Source organism: Lacerta agilis, chromosome 6 (assembly GCF_009819535.1).
Source record: "Lacerta agilis isolate rLacAgi1 chromosome 6, rLacAgi1.pri, whole genome shotgun sequence".
In the NCBI taxonomy this organism is placed as follows: Eukaryota; Metazoa; Chordata; class Lepidosauria; order Squamata; family Lacertidae; genus Lacerta; species Lacerta agilis.
Window position 1 is genome coordinate 38531506 of NC_046317.1, and position 25858 is coordinate 38557363.

The 25858-nt window shown below is 41.9% G+C and overlaps 1 protein-coding gene across 1 annotated transcript; it reads right to left on the reverse strand.

Moving 5' to 3' along the window:
* Window positions 1-2004: 2004 nt before the first annotated feature.
* Window positions 2005-24629, reverse strand: LOC117048326 (lanosterol synthase-like). The gene is made up of 22 exons (XM_033152031.1): window positions 24388-24629; window positions 22937-23105; window positions 21578-21716; window positions 19573-19681; window positions 18646-18767; window positions 17713-17809; window positions 16301-16436; window positions 14776-14884; window positions 13055-13173; window positions 12675-12772; window positions 11780-11807; window positions 10912-10965; window positions 10466-10537; window positions 9420-9470; window positions 8705-8854; window positions 7574-7670; window positions 6471-6576; window positions 5657-5722; window positions 4348-4428; window positions 3332-3502; window positions 2831-2909; window positions 2005-2307 (listed from the first exon to the last, which is right to left on the reverse strand). Exons 1-22 carry the CDS (start codon window positions 24399-24401, stop codon window positions 2128-2130), a joined length of 2247 nt encoding a protein of 748 aa, XP_033007922.1. The 5' UTR covers window positions 24402-24629; the 3' UTR covers window positions 2005-2127.
* Between the last annotated feature and the right edge of the window lie 1229 nt (window positions 24630-25858).

Genomic DNA, 25858 nt, shown 5'->3' on the forward strand with positions numbered 1-25858 from the left:
AAGCATAGTGGTAGTCAGTGCAACAGATGCAAACAAGCTATATGTGAATGCATTTTCCCATCCATAAAAAGGCATGCAGCTGCCTTCTACACCAACTGTTGCTTCAGAGGTGTTCGTAAGGGCAGATGCACAGAGAGCATCTGGCATTAGCCAAGCCTGGAAGTTAGAAAAGCATGAGGAAGTGTGGCACAGCAACTACAGTCAAAAAAGTAAATATCATCCTCTCTTCTTACCTTCCTTTCCTTGTGTGTGATGTCTTTTCTCCAAGCAGGGACTTTCCTAACTGCTGATATTTGAAAGTCATACCAAGAGCTTCTCCTGTGCTGGGCTTCATTCAGGGTGGGGAGTATCATGTCCTCCCAAATTATTGCCTAGCATGTGCAGCCTTCGCTACTGAATCCACATCTCCTGATTTTTGCATATCCTTCCTCTGTCATTCCTCCTCAAGCACACAAATTTAAGCTATATTTTGTGTTGGGGGGGGGGGGTCGTCGTAGTCAGGAACCACTCAGTGGACAAAGCCTTTTTACGATTTCTGTCAAATTTCCATTTACCAATAAAGGATTTGAAGTGGTGTGAATACTTGCCAGGAAATTAAGTAAATGTGCCTCTTCGGCCTGTTTCTTTTGGACGTGTTTGCGCATATCAAAGAGGTATCATTAGTATATCATTATCCCTCACATTTCGCCAGTCGTTTCTTTATATAAGTAGTTGACCACCAGCCATAAAAATTAAAAAAAAAACTTATTGTGGCCAGATATTAATACTTATATCCTTATAAACTTATTTTGGAAATATACATTCATTTAACTTAATTGTAGCAACCTGAGGATGTGCTCTTCCATTTGGAAGAAAATCACCACCATCACCCCATATTTTCCACTTAATGAAAAACAGATATAATAGCAGAAGTTTATTTAGAATTTTAAAAAACCATGTTAAGAATATGTATGTACCTGTTTGGTTTTGTCTGTTGAAAATATAGAATGAAAACCTCCGAATTCACTATATTTTGTTGTTAGGTATGTTTTACATTTTCTGCACCTGCCTTTGAATCAATGGTTATTTTCACTTATGTGGGCTTCTTGCTGGGCCACATATTGAACTCACAGAATGGATTAATTCCAAATGGATTGTGGGGGTGTTCTTTAGTCATATTTCCAGAGCAAATAATTAACACCACCAGATACGTTTACAGTACAGTCATAATCAGAATCAAATACAGAATCACATATTCAGTAGCATATTTATTCAAATCTTTCACTTACATTTTAGAAAATGAAATAAAATGGTTTTTTTTTAATAGGCAGGAACTATCACTAAGGCTGCAGCCACATGACTGTCGTGTGCCAGATTTCATTTCAGTTCATTTTGGACTTTCCACTACTATGATGTCAATGTGATCTCCTCCATGTAAAGGGCATTTCACTGCTCAACACCATACTGCAGTACTTGTATATAATAATGAGCCATATCTACACAATTTAAAGAGACACTGCTGTTTTAACTGAAACAGAATGGGATTGTGGTTAATATTCCCCACTAGTTGCCCATCATCATTGTGCAATGTGTGCTATACAGCATTCAGCACAGAGGATAACAATTAAATAATTCAAAAAGAAATTTACCAACAAATTAAAGGGAGAGCGGAAGTTTACTAAAGATTCCACCAAATGCTGCTGTGCTGCTTTTGGGTGATACACAGGCCATGTCTGGAAGATCTTACTAGGTAGTAAACCAGTTACATTGGTGCTGTTATTCTGAGATGTACTCGCTGCATGTAAATAATGGATATCTTGCAGGACTCTCCGAATAGCCAATGCCTGTTGATTCATGCTTGGACATTAGCTCATGTGATAGTTTAAGCTATTCCTGGCTGCAAGACATGTTGTTGAAATCAGTTAGCCTGGCAAGGAAAAGAGAATATCGCAAATCTTAATTGTCAATATGCCCTTCATTCTGATCTTATAGCAAGGTTATGAGAATAAATACGATGATGCAAAGAGCTTTGTGCAATATTAATGTTTCAAGTGATCTAATGTGGTATTATCAGCCAAGAGAGAAAAGCACTGGGTGATGTTGAGAAGGATGAAAGCCAAGCTCTCAGGAATGACAGTGCACCTCTGCTCAGCACCCTCCATTCTGACTCTGCTCCAAATGCACAGATCCATTCTTCAGGAGTTGTTTAGCGACAGGGCTGCTGGGATACAGCCGGGTAAAGCGGGCAAGTGCAAAGATAGGGAAGATGATTCGGTAGGCATTGTAATGCAGAGTACCAGATTTGTAGAATGCTGTAGCGATGTCACCCTGAGGAGAGGCAAGAGAGAAATTCCTGAACAACCTACATGCAGTCTTCTGTCCTGACTTCATGGTGATTAAATTCCATTTGAGAACCCAGTTGTATGATCACTGTAACCTCTTTTACAGTGATCATACAACTCTTTCCAAATATTGCTGAATTACAACATCCATCATCCCTGTCTATTGCCTATGTAGGCTGGAAGGCAACAGCTTACCCACCCACACTCTCAGTACTTGGTGGAAAATGTTCTGTGTTCATTCATTCATTTTATGTATATTTGGAGGACATGATCAATTCCATAGCAATGGGCTAGCTCTGACTCAGGGTCTTCTTGATAGCAGCCCCCTCCATACGAAATGCCTTCCTTAGTGAGGTGCAGCTGTCCACTACATTATCAACATTTAGGAGGAATATAAAAAGTTCCTGTGTTCACCCAGGTATTTTTGGCAGAAATATACTCTTCCTGGCATCCTTGAAAATTTACAGCTATGAGAAAATTTGATTAAGATAGTGAAAGTTGTAACACACCTGAGGCCACTCCCCAATCGATGTCTGTTTGTCAATCAAAACTTGTATTCCTCTTTCCAGAACCCGAATATCAGGATATCTGCAATGGCACAAGAATACTGGTCATTAGTTCTGTTGTCAACACCCAGAAGCAGTTTTCTTAAGGTGAGGATGAAGCTAAAGAAATAAAATTGCCAGAGAAATTATGAGGTCATCACTTCTGCCCTTAATTGCCTTTATGTTTGACATTATTTCAATTGTTTGGGCTAAGAAGCACCTGGCAACATCTACATACCAAAATGCGGGGAAAATCAGCCCTTTGTAAGTTTACAAAAGCTAGCTATGCAGCATGAGGGACACAACGTGTGAAAGAGAAGCAATGTGGTGAGTGTAGGTCCGTAGCCTGTTTTTCCATGTAGAAGTCAAGGGTTTGATTTGTCTACCTGCTGCAGAAACCACTTGGGTAAAAGCAGACAGAAGCCTTTGCTAAGGTAGGTAACTGCTGCCAGCTTCTGTGCTTACCTGACAGCCATCAGCCCCAACAGAGCCCAAGAGGTTTGGTGGATCTGGGATACGGTGTGCTGAATATATTTGCGAAACCTGTAGGATTCAAATTCCTCTCCCCAGCCACCATCTTCCATTTGCTTGGAGACTAAGAATTCACAGGCTTTGGTCACTTCCTTGCATGCCTCCCTAGAAAATATGAGAGGAGAAAGAGCAAAAACAGCCCATGAGATGCCTCATTGGGTTTTGTTCCACTGTTGGCCTTGACTGCATCCAAATAAACTTATGCACACTTACCTGCAGGTAAGGCCCATTGAACTTAGTTTGATTTACTTTGAGTAAGCATGCATAGGGGTTGGAGCTGTCAGTTTTTTCTGTACATGACTATTTGCATTCTGAGGACTTACTGACCAAGCCGAGAATATTCTGTCTCATACCAAAGTCAGTGCTGTTAGCATTAGAGCTATCATTTCAATAAAAATTCAAGTTTCCAGCTCTCCTGCTTGCGAGGAACGACATGGAAACTGGGAACATTCCATGTTTGCAAAGAGTCAATTGGTTTAGAACACAAAAAGCGGGAAACTTCCTATAGCGGAATGCAATAAATTATAGACACAAATATGGATATATTTCAGAGGGAATAGATATATTCCAGGCTAATGGATTATGCCTCATCTGTCAAACCTGTCTCCCTCCCATTCTTCAAAGCATACAAAACCCATTGCTAGTGTGATGTTTTCATTTTGCCTTATTTTAAGGTATCTCTGATCAAGACAGAAAAAATGATTTACTGCTTTGGAAGAACATGGCGAGCGCTTTGAACTGCCTTTATAACATACAAATGTTCAAGAAATAACCCTCCTTTTAACATGATCCTAAAACAAATTAGAATAATAGACTCCCCTACATTTGATATTTTGGGTGGAGGAGCCTTACAGTCTGTCCACTTCACCACCCTGAAGCTAAGCTCCATCAAGGGCTCCCAGCAGAGCAACATTCATACTAATCTTCTACCCGAACGGCTGCTTACTCACCCACCACGGTAGATGTATCCCATACATGCAAATGCCTCTAGTCCAAACCAGGTGCCATATGTGAAGCATACGCCCCATCGCCTGTCAGGGAGGAAAAACCCATCAGCCGCTGAATGAAAGATACTGAGACAAAAGACAGACTACACCCTTTGAGTATGCCCTTTCATTCACTGTTTGTTTCATAGAATCATAGAGTTGGAAGGGACCACGGGGGTCATCTAGTCTACCCACTTTAATGCAGGAATATTTCGAGTCTCGTGTTCTACCGACTGAGCTATTACAGCTATGTCCCCCCCCCCCATATTTCTTCCAAAACTTTCATTAGGTGCACCAAACATTGAACAACTAGGTGGTATGAAGGTAGCTTCTTGTCCACAGACAGGACTCTTCAAAGTAGGGATGGGGCTAAGTTCATTTATCATAATCATGAAGTGAAATTTCTGGTCAAAGCCAGAATCACTTGTTGCTATAACTAGTTTCCACCCCACCCCACCCCTTGCTTACTCTTGATCTAACTGGATCTAATCGATCTAACCAGTTATTTTGCCTAGTGGCTGTACAATGTTACCAGCAAAAGAGTTTCTCCCCATTTTAACATACCAGTCCCCATCCCCCCCCCCACCTAAGCCTAGTGACAATGTGAAGGTTTGTGCAACTTCCTTATGCAGCTACTTCATTAAAGCACAGTTCAGTTGAACCGTCACAAAATATTGAGTTGGGTTGTTGTCTGCCAGCACAGCCAGGATGAATACTCCGGAGAGCCAGTTTGGTGTAGTGGTTAAGAGCAGCAGACTCGTAATCTGGGGAACCGGGTTCGTGTCTGCACTCCTCCACATGCAGCTGCTGGGTGACCTTGGGCTAGTCACACTTCTCTGAAGTCTCTCAGCCCCACTCACCTCACAGAGTGTTTGTTGTGGGGGAGGAAGGGAAAGGAGAATGTTAGCCGCTTTGAGACTCCTTCGGGTAGTGAAAAGCGGGATATCAAATCCAAACTCTTCTTCTTCTCTTCTTCTTCCAGCAGCGGACCAGTGAAGCCTTGGACTTTCTGGTCTCCCGCTGTAGCTCTGTTCCACAATTAGGCCACTACTGGCGAATTTAAATTTAAAAAATTGACAGGCTCTCCCCTTGCATTAGCTAGTTCTCTCCTTTTTATCTGTCAAGCTGTTGTGTAGGAAAGGCATTCCAAAGGTGAAGGTTTCCACAGCTCAGTCAGCAAAGTATTTCTTTCAGAACACTATGTATGCATTCAGAAACTCTGCCAACCAGTGCCGCAGTCAAGTTCATTGTGGGATATTTGTAAGCCACTCACCCTAACCAGGATCCATCAGCTTTCTGCATGTTACGACAAAACTGCAAAGCCTTACTTAGAGTATCACTGAAGAGAAAAACAAAGGGGTCTTCTTACATTTCAAGCTAAACAGGTTCTGGATGAGACAATAATTAAGGCAAACCCCTTGTAACAATGGCATTCAATGGCCTAAAGAAGCCTTCCACTTTTTTAGACCTTGGACCCACCCAAAACATTCATTTAGTGGCCTACTTCTTAATGTTTTAACAATGTTTGTGTTGCTATTGAGACCCACCTTAGAGCAGGCTGTGATCCAGTAGTGGGTCCTACCAGCCTCCCAGGTGATGGCTAATTAAAATCAAGAGTGTTCCTCATCAGTCTTTGTTTAAACCAGCAGCAACAACTTTACATAAGTATCACTTCACTGTTGGAAATAACGTGCATACTGCAAGATACATGTACCTATACATTTTTTGGAGGGGTAGCTGTGCTGGTTTGCTGCAGCAAAAACAACTAAGAGTCTTGTGGCACCTTAAAACCTAACACATTTTACTGTGGCAAAAAAAATTATGGACTGGAGTCCACTTCAAATGTACCATGTGATCATTAGTTGCCAGGTATGTAAGCAGATGGAGGTATGTGTATATATTTTAAATAATGACTGGAGCTGCAATCAAATACAAAAAAAACCCCAAGTCTGTGACGAATTCAACTCCTGAGCTCTTAACATGAAATATTCTATTAGAATACAGAATTCAAGACTATAGAAGATGAATATCATGATGTAACAATAACATCCTTCACAGCTTCTGGGGATTTTCCCTCATACCTTTACCTGATTTCATCTGCCCGGTGATTTGGGAATCTTTTCGCAAAATGTTTCAATCCCTGTATTATGGATGAAGTGCATTCTGTATAGGTGTGGTCGACCATACAGTCAGCTGAAAAACATAAAGTGAAGTATTTTACTTTATGTTTCAAGATGGCTTACAGATTTATAAACTGTCAGCATCCCCAAAAATATCCTTAAAAAGGGAGCCAAAGCCTAGCAGTTTAAACAGCAGGAGGGGTGAAAAACTCTATAAAAACAACAGTCAAAATGTCAGCCCTTTGCCCACCAAAAGCTTGTCAGGAAAACATGCCATGCATTTTGTGCAGAGGACTATCAGCAAAATCCTTCCTTGTCTAGATAAGGGGTGGGCAACCTGCATGCAGAGGGTCACATACAGACCTCATCCTCTTTTTAGAAGCGTGGGAAGAGCCTGAAGGGAGAGGAAGATGGTGGTGGAGGTGAAACAGATGGGGTGGTGTGAGAGGAAATCCCTTTGAAAGCAAACAGTTGAGAACCCTGAAAGAATTATTGGTCTCTCCCCTAGCAGCCTGCTGGGCATGGAGCAAAAGAGAAAGAGGAAGAGAAGAGGGTGTGGCAAAAGGAGGGAGAGATGGCTCTGGCCACACTCACTGCTGGCATGCAGTTCAAAGTGGAGTTCTCCTGCTCCACTTATCTTTATTGGGTTGCACTGCCACCCACATAATAGCCAAAGAAGGTACCGGTACTTGGCTCCTTAATGCAGTCAGACCATGTGTGATGTGAGGAGACCATTGATTTCTAGCTGACTTTGTGTACCTGTTGCTCATTCTGGTTTCATGTTCAGAGCCACATGGGACTGTCCGTATCACGTCATCTTTGTTCTGCCTATTCCAGAAACCAACCACCAGCCTGCCTTAAAACATCTCTCCTATCAGCACCTACAGTGCACTCTGACAACGTGAACAATTGCCAAGATCCTATGGCCAAAACAAACTGCCTTCAAACATGTGACTTCAGTTCATGGTCTCTATCCCCAAAACTATGAAATAGGCCTTGCTTGTAAAGATGACCAGAATTCACAAAGGATTCCCATTTAAGTTGTTCTGATATCAAGGCTGTGTTCTTACCATATAATTCTGTGCAGTTCATTATCTCCAGTAGCCTACTTCCTCTTCTGTTTTCATAAGAAGCAAAACCACCATCGGAATTTCTCATGTTCAGAATCTGCAAAAAAAGTACAAGTGGGATTGGCGGGGTGGGGGGGGGAGGCAAGACAGAGGGTTTAAGAATGGGCATGATGTGCCTTGTCTTACTTGCAGAGGTGCATGATGATCACTCCTGCCCAGCCCCACCAGCCACTCCTGTCCCCTTCCTCACTTGCCTTTTTTTATAAAGTAAAAAACCCCAAATGTTATGGAGGAGTTCCTCCAGCCCGTTGATCATTTTAGTTGCCCCTTTCTACCCAAGTGCTTTGATAACTCTATGATTCAAGTGGCCATTTTCTGTTTTTCAAGTCTGGATAGATTCCTGCTGTTTCAGACTTTGCCACAAGCACCAAATGCAATTCAGACGCCACTCCACCTGGCTACAGTGGTGTGTAAAATCAGAATCTGTGCTCTTGACAAACCAATCTTTTTATTTTAAGTGGAGCTAAACAAAAGGAGAGTGGCTGTCAGTACATACCAATTGGCCCTCTCTCACCATATTAGGCCAATGGAGAACTCGGTAGATGAGGAGATTCAGTTGTTCTAGCAAACCCTAGAAAGTGTACTTGCTCCTCATGACTATGATGAGGATTCCAGGATAAAATTTTCTAATTTGCACTATTTCTACCAAATGTGATTTATCTCCAAATTACTACTGTAGGGAAAGAGATTAACAAATTATGTATTTGACTTCAAACTGTAAGTAAAGGGTAAGGATGCAACAGCTACTTTCTAATGAACAAGATCAACAGTCCATCTGTTGTCAATCCTAATGCCCAGTGAGCTTTCGATCCAGCTTACTGGGGGAGATTGCTCTCAGTCCTGCTACCTTACATCCCTTTACCTGAGCTTCAGGAACTCAAACTTCAAGACTGATCATCCTTCACAGAGGATAAAATGCTGCCATAGGGACACTTCCACCAATTCTCTTAGCCTGCAGTCCCACAAAACCAATATTCTCCTCAGCACTATTACTGAATGCTAGATGACTTCCCACAATAGCTTCCTCCTGCCTGCTTCCCATTTGCTCTTCTGGCCTTTCCCCCTTCTCACCACATTGACAGCATCAAAGAGGTGCTGAGGTGCCACATGATCTTCTATGAAGGGGCATTTTTCCTCTAGCAGCATTAGTGCCCTCATGGCCTCAGCAGTACAGTCACCGACCATCCAGTCATTCTCTCGATTGCTGAAGGGGAATCCACCCTGGATAATGAAGAAAATAGATTAAGACTCCTTTGGCAGCAGTCATTGTAGAACAGGCATGTCCAGCAGGTAGATTGTGATCTACCGGTAGATCACTGGACACGTGTGGTAGATCACTGGTAGATCATTGGCTTCCCCCAAAGAAGCTGAACAACTGTGGTTCCCCTTAAAAAAGCTCAATATATTACGTCCTCCCTGAAAAAACTCAACAACTTTGACCTGAACCCACCAAAAATGGACCTTCCTCCTTCCTAAAAAAAATCTCAACAACCTGAACCCCAAAAGGGGGTTAGATCACTGCCAGTTTTTAACTCTGTGAGTAGATCGCAGTCTCTTGGGAGTTGGCCACTCCTGCTGTAGAATAATCTCCTCCCAAAAAGATCCCAAAAAAGCAACCAGGTATTTGACGGGTGATCCATATTTCTTCTTCAGGATTCTAGACTAGATGGGCACTAGCCGAATGCAGCAGACCCTTCTTATGTCCTTACATTCTCAGAATTAAAACTTAAAAGCTCTGTTTTTGTTGACTATGTGTCACACAGACAGCACACGATTCTGGATGTACCTTGTTCATCTGGCGATAATATCTCTGGTAGTTAGGTGGGTTATCTACAATCTGAAAAACAGATTAGCAGCATATTAATAAAAGGCAATCAGATTATATATGTAACCAGTGGTAAAGCCAGTGTGGCATAACAGTTTGAGTGTCAGACAAGGACCTGAGAGACCAGGGTGCCAATCCCCACTGCCTCTCACCCTAGACTTCCTCAATGGGTTGTAGTGTGGATTCAATAAGGAGGAAGAAAACCGTGTATGCCACCTTAAGCTCCTTGGAGAAAACAATGGGCTATGCAATAATTAATAAACAATAGAAAAGAATAAATAAATTTACTCAGTCAGAAATGTGGTCTGTAATTTAGAAGACAGAATATGGCTATAGCCTGATGCAATGGTAGCACTGAACCTGATGTTCAATGCTAGCGCTACTCAAAGTAGACTCACTGAAATTTATGAACTCAAGTTGGTCATGTTTATTAACCTGAATGGGTTTGCTCTGAATAGGATTCATACTGCGTACAACCCATAGTGTCGGTTGAGGTAAATTGCAGTGGATATACAAGGTTTTACATAGGACTGAAGCCACACTATAAAACTGAATTGATATTACTTGTCAATGATCACATGGGCTTCAGATTAAAAACCTATTACTTTATAGTCCCGCCATGACACATTATTCAGATGAATGAATCTCATGTGATCAAGAGGCAGCTGAGCCACACTCTGGCTCTGCCTCCAAGGTCACACAGCAACTCATGACCACAACATCCACACATTAAGCTTTGCCAAGCAGGCACCCGTGTCTACATGCTTGGATGTCAGAGGCAGGGCTGGGGAAAACATACAACCTTGGAAGCTGCCCTTCAACATCTAGGTCAAGTAGTGGCCCACTGCCTTGGATAACCTAAGCTCCTTCTCATGATGAGTAACACATGAAAGGGGCTCATGTTACTTTGCAAAAAGAGACAAGCGTTTCCCTCCTGATTCTTTTGCTGAGACAGCTGAAAGAAGTATCGATTCCCTGTGTACGTTATTCCAAGATCAGTGCTTTACCTGAGAGGCTTTCAAGAATCCATGGGCTTTTTTCAGACAGGATGCATAGTCAGGATTGGTCTGAATCCCAGCCTAGAGAAAGAAAGAAGTTGTGCTTAAAGATTCTGACCCAGGAAAGTCACAGAGAAAATCTCAGACACTTACACAAAAGAATCACTTTGGACAGCTACAAAAATAAATGCAAGTTCTTCAGGGATAACTTCAGTGTTACAAATGAATACTCAATATGTGGATTCCTGGACTTCACATTAGGAGAATCACCTGGAGAACATGCCTTTCTTGGTTAACCATGACAGGCATATGAGGTGATCTCATAATGTGTGTGCTTTGGTTAAATCATGAACACAAACTATCTACATGCCAGTTCATCCATCTTAAATATATATGTAAATGGAAATTATTGCAGAGAGAACAAAAGCAGAAGATGTGACAACTGAAAATGGTACCTCCAAGAAGCCTTGAATGACAAATGTTGTATCCCAGGTCTGTGATCCCATGACCTGATATAAAGAAAGGAAGAACAGTTTTGTCCATTAGATCAGGGGTGGAGAACCACTGGCCTGGGAGCTGAATGCAGTCCTCTCTAACTAGTCTCCAGTCATGCCCACTTCCCAGCCTACACCCTACCCCACTGGCTTTGCTCTCCACCCTCCTTAAGGGCTGGAATGTCTCATGGAACTGTGATAAGGCCTCCTGCTTAACTGAGTGGAAGATGGGAAAAGATGTGTAGACTGGTGTGGAAGCCTCTGAAATTTGTATGGTCAGCATTGTGTGGGAGTGGTGAACAATTGGTTTCCTCCCATTTTTATTTTATAATACACTATTTTAAAAGAAAGCAAGAACAGTAGGAGCAAATCATTAACTAAAGGGCTCCTCTGCACTTTCGCTTGGCACTTGTTTTGATTGTATTCCCCCAAGTCCAAGAGTTTTTCCTCTTGTTCTTTCACTTAAGCAGCATGTGTTTGGGGATTCTTGGCGCATCAGATAAGATATGAATCAGCATTTTAAAAAGGTGCTACATGACCTGGTGTTATTGTACATCTTATCTCCTAGCCCTAACCCTGGGGTGAAGCTCCTCCCCACCTCATCCCAAAACCATTATATGTCTTACATCAGACCTCCTAATCCTAACCCTGGGGTGAAGCTACATATTATGCAGGAGATCCATGACAGGATCACCTGATATTTTGATATTCACTTCAAAGAATCTGGTGCTGTCAGGCATGGAGAAGACAGCTGAGCTTCAGAGTCACCAAAGCAATGTAAATTGCAGCCCATAGCATTTCCCAACATTAATGGTTCACACTACTGTACCTTTATTAACATACCATCTTGTCCCATCCTGCAGAGATATAAAAAGCAGAGATTATAGCAGACACAAGACCATGTAGTTACCTATCTGCATTGCATAATAGGAGACCAAAATCTTCCTGATATCTCTTCCATACAACACAAGGAGTGAGGCACGGGTGTGCATGAGATCTTCCCATACTGCAAATAAGGATATGTTCACATCACTGGCTTAAAACGCAGCAAGGCCATTTTATCCCACTGCACTGCAAGCCGCATTTGCACAGGGTTGTTCACATCAGAGAGAGGGCAGAGATGTCTTTACAGAGTGTGCATGCCCTTTCTGGTTTCCCCACCCCTGCAACCCCCTGGCACTCCTAGTGATGAAACTGCCATCTGAGCATCTGTGCTCATCTGTGCTTCCTTGCATTGCCCATCAAACCAACCTCTCTGATTTCCCTGTGTACAATTTGTGACATTGGGCTTCACCAAATAGGGTCTGAAGAGTGTACTGATTTGTAGGAAGACTGTAACTGGATTTGTTGAGGGGTTTATGAGGCGATGTCATAGGCTCTTCATTCAATCACTCACCAGGATCCTGTGTATTTCATCACTCACCTTCAAAGACCATTTCACTCTTGACGTTCCCAAGGATTCGCCAACTATACACATTGTCTCTGCAGGGAGCTGACACTCCAGGAAAGGAGCTAAAGTAACTGAGAGCGGGAAATGATCGCTTTCAGTTCTTGACGGTTGTCTCAGGTATACACACATTCTGAAGTACGGTGTGAATGTGCTTTACATTTTCTAGTCTGATTGACCCTTTTTTGAGGAAAGATTAAGGTCTGCAAAACCACACTTATGCAAGACCATGTTCAGGACATTACAAAGATGGGTGGAATAAATATGCCAGCCTTACCAAAGGTAGTCAAAAATTCTGGAGATATGTTCTTGAAAAGCTGGAGAATTGGCTCCATCAACATGCCGTCTTATTAGCATATGAAACACGTTACAAATCTACAGGACAAAAGAGATATCATTCCAGTTAGGAACTCTCCTCTGCTATACCTCCATACTTAGCACACTCATCTGCCACATGGCTATGTCTCTGTGTGTCACCAGCCAAACACAGAAACTCCTTCAAGTGGGCAGAACAAGATTGCCACAAGCATAGCTCTACCTTTGGACGTATACTGGTTTCTGGGGCAAATCTTCCTCAGGAGAAAGAACATATACTGCCATCAAATGTAATCTGTTCCCAATAAAATTATTTCTGAAAGACACTCACAAAGGACCTACCGGACTAGAATTGGTGGCATTTGAGAATATGTCATCAGCCTTGATTTGCTCATACATTTCTGCGATGGCTTTCTTTCTGAAACTGGTGAAATGGTATCTCTCGTACAAATTTAAGGCAGCTGCAGAAGGAATAAGAGAGAGACTATGAACATCGCAATCATGTTAATACGGTTCTATCTTCCTCACATGTGTTTTGGGCTGCAATCCTCCATGCAATTAACTGGAAGAAGGCGCCATTGAATTCAATGGCACTTGCTTCCAAATGATATTTTGGCTCAAAACTGAGGCAGGATTTCAGCCCCCAAATTTCAAAGATGATTTCAGGGGGGAATCTGCAAAGGTAACATGGGTGTGAAAAGGGGGTTTACCACGGATGGGTACCAGTGGTTTAGGGTCATTTGGTTTTTTCCCTTTGCCTTTGCCTTTCTAAAAGTGAGGAGCTTGCGTTCCAAGTCACCATGACTCCATTGCCCCCGTTATAGTGAAATAACTGACAGGACAAAGAGAGTAAATGTAAAATGGGTCAAATAGGCCACAACTTTACAGATGTGAATGTTAGCCACAGGCATTGGGTATATCATTTGAAGTCCAGCCTACTGACTGGAAGTGTTTCTAGGGTCAACCCAATACTATCACCTACACCAAATTGGGGTACTCCCCAAAAGGTCCATGGTCAGTGAGTGCTATGGCCCTAACCCCCACCTGGATGTTCAGACAGAAGCAACTCCTTGTGGGTCCCTTTAATGGGACACCCTCTTTCATGTGTGGACCCAAGTGACACCACTTAGCAGATTTGTGATTGGCCATCATGTTGGCAGGCTACGAGCCAATATTTTCAGCCATCTTATGAAGGTTGCAGACCACATACACTAGCTAAGGTAGCACCGGATTGCAAAGGGGGACGTTGCCAGGCTACAATGCCACTTACCCATTTAAAGGGTAAGTGGAATTCTCAGCAGCTGCAGGCTGATTGTGACCATTTTCTTTCCCCCAGAATTCAGTGGGAAACGGAGAACAGCTGCTACCACACCAAAATTGTGCACGCCAATGGTGGTTACTGTGGCAGCTGACATATCCCCTAGAATTCAAGGCATTCTCTGCAGATACCAAGACAAACGCAATTTAGCTTTCAACAGTTAAATATTTTTTAAAAAAACAACAACAAAAAAACAACCAATGAATTTTTTTATACAGAGAAAAACCCAAAATGCCATGCCTTCCATCTGTGGTAACCCCCAAACACATTTCCACGAACTTTTTGCAGATCCCCTTCTCAAAAACTTTTCTATGATCATTTGTCCCGAACTACCCTGTGGTCTGACAGGCAAAACCCTAGCAATGATCACCATTAATGGTTCTAAGACAACAAAACCCATAATGCCATGGCATATGTCCATAGCATAGTTCAGGCCTCTTGCTCACAAATCAAGCTCTTACTTGTATTTTCTACAAAGGTTTGTATTGTGTTTGTTCTCAGAGCTGACTGCTTGCTTCCAGCTAACAACCTGTGATAATATGAAACCTGGAAGACGTATGTTTCCATGGATATGTGTCTGGGTCAAGGACATGCAAAACATCCACGTCTTATTCCTCAGACAATGTGTTTGCCTATACCAACAGAAGTCTCTTCCTCTCTTTCCCTGTGACAAGTAAACCCTAGAAAACCTATGCTGAAGACCTGAACTCCTGGAATAAGACTTGCTAATTCCTACATCACTCACCATAAGCAGCATTCAGCATCCAGCTGTGTGCAGCTTGCAAATCGGCTTCGTAAATATTGTTCCTCTGGGCTGGCCAATCAATGGTGGAGAAGTCTTCCACATAAATCTCCTAGAAGGAAACCATGATGTGAAATGAGTTTCTTAGTAAAGAAGAAGCAGGCTACTAGTGTACATGACAAATGCCATTTCAGAGCTTTAAAAAACCCAGAAAATTCTGGTATCTGAAGAAGTGTGCATGCACACGAAAGCTCATACCAAGAACAAACTCAGTTGGTCTCTAAGGTGCTACTGGAAAGAATTTCCTATTTTGTTTCCAGAAAATTCATGTTAGTGTGGCAAAATCTGCTCTGTGCCCACATAACACAATGCTTTGCACTAGGAAGGGAGCTCACCCCTCCTTGTGTTATACAATCAGCTTTCATGGTCCTCTTCATCAGCATTCTGATACTTATATGAAAAGAGGTATGTTATAATAAATAATTCCTCATAATTTTGAATTATGGTGCTGGAGGAGACTCTTGAGAGTCCCATGGACTGCAAAAAGATCAAACTTATCCATCCTTAAAGAAATCAGCCCTGAGTGCTCACTGGAAGGGCAGATCCTGAAGTTGAGGCTCCAGCACTTTGGCCACCTCATGAGAAGAGAAGACTCCCTGGAAAAGACCCTGATGTTGGGAAAGATGGAGGGCACAAGGAGAAGGGGACGACAGAGGACGAGATGGTTGGGCTGTGTTCTCGAAGCAACTGGCATGAGTTTGGCCAAACTGCGGGAGGCAGTGGAGGACAGGGGTGCCTGGCGTGCTCTGTCCATGGGGTCACGAAGAGTCAGACACGACTGAATGACTGAACAACAACATAATAAATAATATATATTAATAAATGAATGAATTAAACATTAGAGGAGGAACAGGAGGGTAACTCCATAGATTAATGGTTCTACTACTGTTCTTCATTGATTTGTTTTCCAGTAGTTCTGAAGAGGGGAGGAGAAAACACCTTTTACCACCCAAAAAGAAAGGGAGAAGGAAAGAAAAAGATGCATAAAAGGGGGGGGTCTGGTATTACTGTGATGGAGGAGGCAACATGGGTGTTGTCTGTCAGTTTTTAGGAGAAGAGGCAAAGGTCTAAAGCAATACTCTGTGGAGAACGAAGCACAGAGTCATTAAAATAATTTAAAAGAAAAAATGGGAGGAGAGAGACATATGATTTGGGAGGGTGATGCCATTAGTAGCCTACCATCTCCACTCCAAATTCTACCCTCCCAAAGTTCCCCTCCCCTATGGAATAGGGATGGCCCAGTGGCATGTTTCCATGCCCCCGCCTCTCTTCAAAATAAATATTCCCATGGCATTTTGAAACACTGATGCTCTGAGCTTGAGTTCTGCCTTAAATGGAAAATAAGGCATCCAGTTTAGGCTTCTCCCTGTCAGATACAAGCAAACAATCCCCCAAGTGCAGATATGAGGGAGTACGAGGGTCCCACTTTGACCGAAGATGATGGGATGTTTGGAGAATGTTGCCTTGCCTGTCTTAGACTCTGGATCAATTCATCTTCTTCCATAGACAGGCGAGAGGCATAGCAGTAGCTCATCACAAGGGTGATATGGCGAGCGTGACACCAGTATGTTGAGGGATGTGCTGGCATCCATGTAGGGAACAGCCTGTTTCAGAAAGATGGAAGGAACAGGTTCATGGAAAACAATGTCAGGAATCCTGGATATAGGGGTAAAACTAAAGGCAGGTTATATTGCTCTTCATCTGAGGACCACAGGGCAGTTTACAATATAAAAAGACAAAAATGCATAACATAATAACAAACAAAACAATAATTCATCCTCCACTATATTTTTGTGCCTTTTTTTGCTTTCTAATATTGTCGTTTTTTATCTTCATTTTTATTATGGCTAGGGATCTCAAAAACTGGAAGTGGACCAGGCCTCCTTGGACCTCAGAGTGCCTGCACACTGAGCATGGAAATAAAGTGTGTGTGGGGGGGGACCAGTGCAGTATTGGCATGACGTGCACATTGGCATAATGTGCACCAAATATCTTTGTAGCTGTGTTTTGTAATCCCAAGCACATCAAAAAGGCAGAGAGATGGTTGCACATGAGCAAACTATTATATAGGTGGAATCTACACACATATAAAAAATGTTCTGAAAATGATTTTTAAAAATATCTTGAATTTTCCATAAGGCTCACCATCGCCATCTTGTGTCACATTGTATATTGCACTTAAAACACGCTTAAAACTTTTTATTTGCAGCTGTATAGCTGAATCCATAGTCTCTTATATATACAGATTGAAACTGTTATACCCTATTACCATAAAAATGTGATAGACAAGAATTCACTGGTCACAGAGACCAAATGGTCTCAGCATCTCTTTACACATGTAGTTCCTGAAACCTAGTATCTTTTGCAAGCTTCTGGTTACTTCTTTCTTAAAACCAGTGCTTTTTTCTGGGGGTATGCAGGGGTACGCATACCTCTAAACATTTTGTGAATCTAAGTTTGGCCTCATTGAGGGGCAGTATTTCAATATGAGTAGGAAAATGAGAGTTCCCCTAAACATTTTTTAAAGGAAAAAAGCACTGCTTAAAACAGTCCTAAAATCATTTCCCAGGCCTATGGGCTGCAGTTTGAGCTCCATTTGCAGCTTGCAATTTTTGCTTATTAACATGCACTATATGCAACATCCATGACATGTGTCTGCTCATCAATCAGGCAGAGGTATGGCAACCAGCCATATCTCACTCTGACTCATGAGTAGATGTTCTTCATCTGAGTAACCTAATATGGATGTCTCCATTTCCAAGTCATTGCTATTTAGTGAAGGATCCGTCTACTGTGTAATACTGTTGCAGCAGAGACCTTTCTTTGGCAATTCATGATTGGCAGGGTGGGTTGGGGATGAGTAAACTTCAAGACACATACCATAACTCAGGAAACAGTGAATTCATTCCCTCCCAGCTATACAAATTCATAGTAGCCAGCCAAACTTTGCCCAGATGAGGGATTCCAAGAGCACCACCTGGAAAGAGAATTAGCAAACTCTTTGTTTCCATAGACTGAAGGGGCAAAGTCAAAGAAACCTTCAATGAAAACCTAGATATGTTCATAGCCTTGTGTGATTGAAAGTTCAACTTGTTTAGAGTTTAGAGATGCAGCGCCTCAGAGTTCCACCAGAGTGCTGTGCTGCAGCCTCCTTTTGATTGTTTGTGGGTACAGGTAGCCAGAGGGAAGTGGTGACAGCACTTGGCGTAGGCACAAGAAAAAGGCAGTTAATGGATTGGAGTTCTGGCATTCAGCTGGATAGTAGTATAGCTCCTGTGTTAAATCCACTCTGTAGTCAGAGAAAGAAGTCTCTGAACTTAGTTTGAGAGACAGTGATTAGTGTACTTTAAGAGTATACATACAGACAAGAGAAAACTGGGAAGCTGAATTGGGGACAGGACATGTGAGAGGACACATTATTTGGATTCTTTCTATATTGGACAGAGTGAATGCCCTGATCATCCTGGAACCATATGCACGTGTTTCTCAGACTGTATCCACGCAGAAGTAACTACTTCACCTCCCACTGTGCCATTAAACCCTATGTGTGAATGCTACTGCAATATAAAGGCTATAACTCACCTCATTCTTTGTATTTATGAAATGATATTTCATCACTGCATTTGTGCTTTACAGAGTGGCACAAAAGGGCCCATGTCCTGACCCTCCCAAGAGTTCCCAATATCATTTTTAGAGGAGGAAAAAACAGGAGGGAAGATATGACTGTACAACATCAGGACCCCCAAGTTTTGCCTGGGCACTACGCTCGAGCAAAATGGATTGATCCAGCCCTGCTGGAGAATTCTGTCTTACCTTTCTTGTGGAGATTTATCCGAGCCCTCACTACATCTGGATGGTCAGGCCCAAGTCCAAGTATTCGCATAGCTATATAGCTGAAGGTTGTGCCCAATACTGTTGACTGTTCTGTAAGATGGCTACCATAAAGAGAGATCAAAGAGCCATTAGAAAATAGACCAGAGTGTTTGGATGTCTAGAAACCTGTTTGAATTGTTTAGTTTCCATTCTTCTGGCGCATTCACTTAAATTCAAAAACTTTTCTGAGAATTTGTCAGAATACTCCAAGAATACCCAGTCAGCTAGCCATTAGCCGGGATACCACAGAATACCTATTTTTGTTTTCTATTTCCTTTTTTTAAGTAATGCCTTAATGAAGGACATGTAGTGCTTTGAAATGTATCTTTTCAGGAGACAGCATGGACTTGAGAGCAGCTCATACAGCCGGAATACCAGTTGAAATTCCATTCCAGATAAATAAAGCTGGTTTTGGTTAATGAGAATGTAGATTCTCAATTCAGATTCAAAGCTGAGTCAAACCCCGAAACATTTTGTGGTTTGCTATTGGATTGACGGGATACATTTGGATGGAGGCAACCTGGCTTCACCAGACCATTATCAATGGTAATACTTCCTACAGATGGTGCTTTTTAAAGGCAATAGTGATGTCAGATATCATATCTTCATTATTGTTGCCTATCTCCACCCTTCATGCCACTATTCTATTTTTCTCTGCCACAGCTTGCATTCTGGTCCTTTACCCTGCTGCCCAGTCCACATGGTGAGTATTGCTCACATCAAAAGACAGCAGAATGCAAAAGTGATTTAAAGAAGCCTTCACGGGGGAATTGCATCATGGACCAGCCCAAGACAAAGATATGCAGAATTAGAGCATCTGCTCCCAGGCCACCCTAGAGAAGCTCACACCCTCCTTGGACTACTCACAAACTCCAGCCACCATCTGGAAGCTGTTTCGAGAAGATGTAACGCAGGAGCTCTCTCTCGAACTCCTCTGGCAGTGAGATCTTGGCAGCATAGCATGACATCAAAAAACCTGTTTGATTTTTTAAAAAAAGATAACAATGTTTTGGTTTGATTTGTTTGGATACCACCTGATTGGATATTGAAATGTAACTTGTGCTTTTGTACCCCTGGTAGGCGCCCCTTCAATCTTGAAACAGAAGGAAAAGGGCAAACATAACAAGATTTAATCATCTAGCAAGTTTAGGCAAAAGATCATCACTTCTGCCCCCTTACTAAAGGTAAAGGGTAAAGGGACCCCTGACCATTAGGTCCAGTCGCAGACGACTCTGGGGTTGCGGCGCTCATCTCGCTTTATTGGCCGAGGGAGCCGGCATACAGCTTCCGGGTCATGTGGCCAGCATGACTAAGCCGCTTCAGGCGATCCAGAGCAGTGCACGGAAACGCCGTTTACCTTCCTGCCAGAGCAGTACCTATTTATCTACTTGCACTATGACGTGCTTTCGAATTGCTAGGTGCACAGGAGCTGGAACCGAACAATGGGAGCTCACCCCATTGTGGGGATTCGAACCGCCAACCTTTCTGATCGGCAAGCCCAAGGCTCTGTGGTTTAACCCACAGCGCCACTCACTTACTAGAAGGTCCATAATTTCATTCTGGACTATTCAATGTTGGATGCTGCTTATAGTGATTGCCTGGAGCTATATGCACTTCCCCTGTGTGGTGAACAACAGGTAGCAGGATTCTCATTGAATTATCTTCAGACTGCTGGTCCAGGTGGGGATTCAGAGGGGTCTTACCCAATCCTATCAGGTGATGCCAGAGGACAAACCTAGGACCTTCTGCATGCAGGGACTGAACTGAATTCAGCTTCTCTCACTTCATTTCAAAGTTTGGTTCACTTTTTCACATCAGTTTGTGATTTATTTATTTTTTAAGTCCTCATGAAAATTCATCATCCCAATATACAAATTTTTGCAAAGCTATTGTTGTTGTTGTTGTTGTTGCTGCTGCTGTTGTTATTCTAGTATATGCCATTCTACACATTATGTGACTGGAGAACTGCTCTACAAAATTCAGTGAATAGAAAATGTCAATGGGTGCCTGTGTTTCAGTTCTCATGCTGTTTCTGAAAGCACCAATAAGGCCTTTACTGCAAACTAAAAAACAAATTTCTCTCACATCTCTAACTATATGCAAACCACATTTATTTTTTTATATACCACTTCAGTGTAGTAAAGCTTCTAAGTGGTTTACAAGAAATTTCAAAATTTTCAGTAAAGACAGTTAAAAATAATAAAGATTAACTGGTTTTTTTTTTTTAAAAAAAAACAACCATCTGGTCTACCACATCCCCATACTGCTATGTGATGCCAACAATGGGCAATATCCTGTGCAATGGAGTCAATGGATTATTCCCCTGTTTGGATGCACTGAAGTGGTATTCTGCTTTGTGAGAGAGGCTAGACTTAGTTTTCCTAAACAGGTGGGAATTGTTTTGTTTAAAATATTCTGAGAATGAAGAATATTCCAGGAAGTTGACCAAAGGCAGTCTGAACTGGCTTGAATAAGATAAACACCTCTGCTTACCAAGAAGAGGAAAACCTACTTAGCTGATTTACTGTTAAGGTCACAGGTGAGATCTCTTGTTCCTTTCATAGCTAAAGGCTACAGGTCCATTATTCTAGATTATTCTGACTTCATTGGAAAGAGCGATAGCTTTTGCTTTGTTGCAGAAAATCCCAAATTGGATCCTGGGCATAGAACTGGGGAAACCATAGAGGGTTGCTACCAGTTCAGTGTTGAGATATACTGGTATGTGCCAGTGGGATAAGGCAGCTTCCTATGTTATTATGATGTCCACCTATTTGTGCCTAGCCTATCTGGTAAAAAAAAGAAATAGATTTATAGAAAATATACAGGGAGGCCAGTTAATGTATTTGTAGTAAGCCTGTTAGCTTCCCTATACCTGGTCCAAGAGCGACAACACCAGAGCACTCCATGGGCCAATGGCCATCTTCTGCTTGCAGGCCAGAGAAGAATTTAATCGCTTTCTGGACTGCTTCCTGGGCCGTATTGGCTTTGGGCAAGTCTGGAAAGAACCTACTCTGTAAAACAAAATGGGGGAAGTAAGAGAAATGTACAGAAATTAAAAGGGCTGGCTACAGTACAAAGTATGTATAGTGTTAAATGTCCTGCTACATATAATGCAACTGTTTGGTCATTTAAAAATAAATATAGCAGAGAAAGCTAGTCAGGATAGGGACCATGGCAGATGGGGAAGTGTCATTTAATACTTCCCCTCTCATCAGTAGTCTCAATGAACCCCCGCCCCCGCCCCTCACCAGCTGCTATTTGTATGTGCCTGGAGACACCAGCAGGCTGGGAAAGGCAAAACTCCCTCCTTCCCACCCACCACAATCCCCATCCTGACTGGGTCCTCATGTAGTTGAACAACAGTCATGTTAAATACAATAAATTGTTTGATGTAATGGATGGTTTAGCTGTGAGAGACCGTTCCAAAATAATGTTTTACAACCACACCGTGATTCCTCAAGTGAAATCAACACCTGCAAACATCTCACAATGCTTCACATCAATGGGAGATCACAGTTGTTCAGAAATCCAGGAGTCTTTCTCTAAACAAACAGCGTAGAGGATGCATGTGCCTCAGTATCTTCACACACATTAAGTCCCTCACGCAAATGCATCATATGAGCATCATGGAAATGAGTATCAGACACAGTATACTGGAGAATGATCATTGAGAGCAAGAAAGTGGCTTTCTAGAGAACATCTCTGAGCTCTTAGATCAGAGAACCATAGAATATAACGGACCAGAAGATCATGTAGCCCAACTCCCTTTCCACAAGTAAGAACCCTACACTGACTCTGGCTTGCAGATGAACTCACTCAGCTTTCTAGGTAACAAACACAGAGCAGCTACCTTGTAGAAAGTGATAACCAAGTTATGTATTTCAGTATTTCCAGTAGATCGGCATATTCATCTTATTTGTGGTTGTCTTTCTTTCAAGTAAGATGTCATATCTGAGCCTGACCTTATCAAGTTGCGGTTGTACAGCACCAAGTGGCAGGTGGTTGGACTGTATGACCCTCATGATCCCTTCTACAATCTATGATTCAATGAAAGCAATCACCAAGTTTCCTGTGTTCCTAACTGAGGTGTCAGAAGATGAGAAGCCAAAAAAAAAATGGCCCAGCCCATGGGAAACTGCAGCAAGCCAGGACCAAGCCAGCAGTCCTCATGCCCTGTGCTCCTTTTGTAGACATTCAGTGTTGTACCATCTGTTATCATTAAGCCACTTACAGTGTCCAGCCCTAGAGTGTAAGCCTCTAGTGCATTCTGTTCGCGGGCACATTCTTCATTGTCTGCCACGTAGTACCATTTATGCCGCCCTTCCACGGAGCTGAATCGCCAGCGAGTAAGATCAGTTTTGGGTTCTATTTCATGTGCAACTTTTCTTCTGCGCAGACATCTACCAAAGTACACAGAGGAGGTGGGGAGTTTGAAACATGCAGGCAGACTTTCAGTTTGTTATCCTATCACAGGAAGTTATTCTGAACCCCCTTCTGTGGTCCTTCCAGCCAGAAGTGAGGGACTGACACGTCTTTTGATTTCAGTGGGTCTATTCATGACTAATTTGTCCACTGATATCAGTGAGTCTACTCTGAATATGGCATATTCATATACCACCCATAGATCATTTACTTCTTCTAACTAGCTCTTTATGGAAACACTTCCTTTTCTCTCCAACCATATTTTTGTCCCAGTTGTTCAGAGCAGAAAGCAGTTGACAGGGATGGCTTATGAATTTATTTTATATCCTGCTTCATTCCAATGACAGAGCTCATTTTAGGGTTCTTAAGTATGGAAGTCCCAGATTGATCAACAGGACTTATTCTCAGATAATTGGGCATAGGACCACATCTTTAATTTCCAATCTGTCCACCTATGTTCATTTCCCGAAGTCTGCTCCTAAAAGTGCCCCCTCCATCTTCTCTTAGTTATTTCACAAAATCTCTTCAAACTTGGAAATGATGAATTTTCACATGTCTTTCTTTCACATTAACTCGTTGGAGGTTTCCTTGCTGTAATCTCTTGAATACCTTTCCTGGAGAAAAGCCCCAGTGAAACAGTGGTACTTACTTCTGAGTAAGCATGCATAAGATTGCCCTAGTAGGCTATTCCATGTTTAAAATTTAGGGGTGATCTTCTCATAATTGGTCTATCATTGGCCTCCCATAATTGATCTATTTTCGACTAATAATTGACAAATAATAAGGACCACTGATTCAGTTCCAAAGAGAGTTAATATGTATGTACTGTACTGCAGTCTGCTTTATTAATTAATTTATATGCAGCCAGATATTTTGCCCATCTTCTGCTTATCCCCTTCATTTATCAAATTAGGTTTGCTAAGCTTAACATCCAATTTCATCTCATTTCTCAACTGCATATCTTTTATTTCAAAGTTATTATAACTAATGAAATTTCTTTACACCAATTTTCATTTCTGTTCCTAATCACAATCAAAAACTTCCATTCTATTTTCCACAGTATTTCTGAATCAATAAAAGCCAAAATGCTGCCTTTTTAAATACATTAGGTTAATTGCCCTTCCCATCTTATTTCTGCAAACTTCTCCTGTAATAAAGCTTGCTTAATCAATATGAATGAAGTCAAGCAACTGGCACACCTTGTTATTTTATTTAACCACCATCCTAATTCAAAGCATATAGATTGCACGCTGTACTTACGTCCCATCAGACATCTTCTTGGGTTGATGAAACTGCCTCAGATTTTTCTGGTTGTATTTTAGATGTTGCCAGACAGGCACACAGGACACGGAATAGGACACTGAACTCTTGGACTCTGGGCTAGAGTTCCTGCCTCTGAAGGTCCACAATTCCTAAAACATTCAGGCTTACATCCAGTAAAATACTTGGTTAAATAAAGACTGACCTAACCAATCACAGCAAGAATAATTTTACAGGGTGGGATCAGGAACCACAGCCTGGTTCAGGAGATTGTATCATTTGTAGAAATTGTGAAAATGGCTCTTTTGCAGTGATGATGATGCAAGGCCCCATGCACCTGAGACCTAGGAAAATGTATTTACCGTATATGTATTTCAAAACCTGGTTGAGAGTGCAAGGGTGAAAGAAAAATCTAGAAAATCTGGCCCAGGGGTAAATAAGAAGAACATACAACTTTATCCTTTGCTCTACTGCCACAGTTGCATCAACCACCAAAGCATTTCTAAATATCAGCTCACTAAAGATTCCACCCAAAGTCATACAGCCTCAGATTAAGAGATGATTGAAAGAAAAATGTATTAGGTTGATAGAACCAGTTTTAATCCCTTTCATGCCAGAATGCCTTAATTCAGGGGTAAAGCCAAACTGGTTGGTTTGCAATGCATTGTATTCCCAGGATCAATCACTGTCAGAGTTCCCATTGCCCCTGTGCTGTCAATGCAGTCTAAACATTACTCTTTTGAGGAATTAATCTTAGTCAAATATCTACAGGGTTGAGTCACCATTTGAACTTCACTGTCTCATGCTGAGATCCTGCACTGTGCATCCATGAACATAAGGAAAACCTACTAGGGATTATCTCTTTCTTTGAAATATTTGATTTCAAATTTCTGAATCACCATTTCCCCTGCACACAAGCACATTTTTATTCAATATTGATGCAAATAATCACTGATTTAGGTGTTGTCCTGTCCGTTTCTGTATACTCTATACTGACTAAATAATCTAGGCTTGTTTTTGGCTTTTATTTTGTTGTAACCACTGTAGCACAGGGAATTCATAGATGCCTAATGTTTCAACTATATAATTGTTAATTGGATTTGAGTAAATCTTACTCAGCCGCAAAAGTAGGAATGCCAAGCGGAAACTAACATGTATTATTCTTAATGATGTTTGAATGAAAGAGTTCATTTTTAATCTAGAATGGAATATTATAGTTAATCCATTTATTAATACAGTGGTACTTCTGGTTACAGACGCTTCAGGTTACAGACTCCGCTAACACAGAAATAGTAAATTGGGTTAAGAACTTTGCTTCAGAATAAGAACAGAAATTGCACGGTGGCGGCGGCGCAGCAGGAAGCCCCATTAGCTAAAGTGGTACCTCAGGTTAAGAACAGTTTCAGGTTAAGAATGGACCTCCAGAACAAATAATGTTCTTAACCCAAGGTACCACTGTATGTCAGTACAG

Bases quoted from the DNA above. Each gene is read 5' to 3' on its own strand.
- LOC117048326 (XM_033152031.1), bottom strand. The intron at 18,768-19,572 runs GTGAGTAGTCCA...TCTTTATGGTAG, and splicing joins CCAGATGGTGGCTGGAGTTT to CCATCTTACAGAACAGTCAA. The intron at 13,174-14,775 runs GTGAGTGATGTA...TTCCTTCTGCAG, and splicing joins GATGCTGAATGCTGCTTATG to CTGCCTTAAATTTGTACGAG.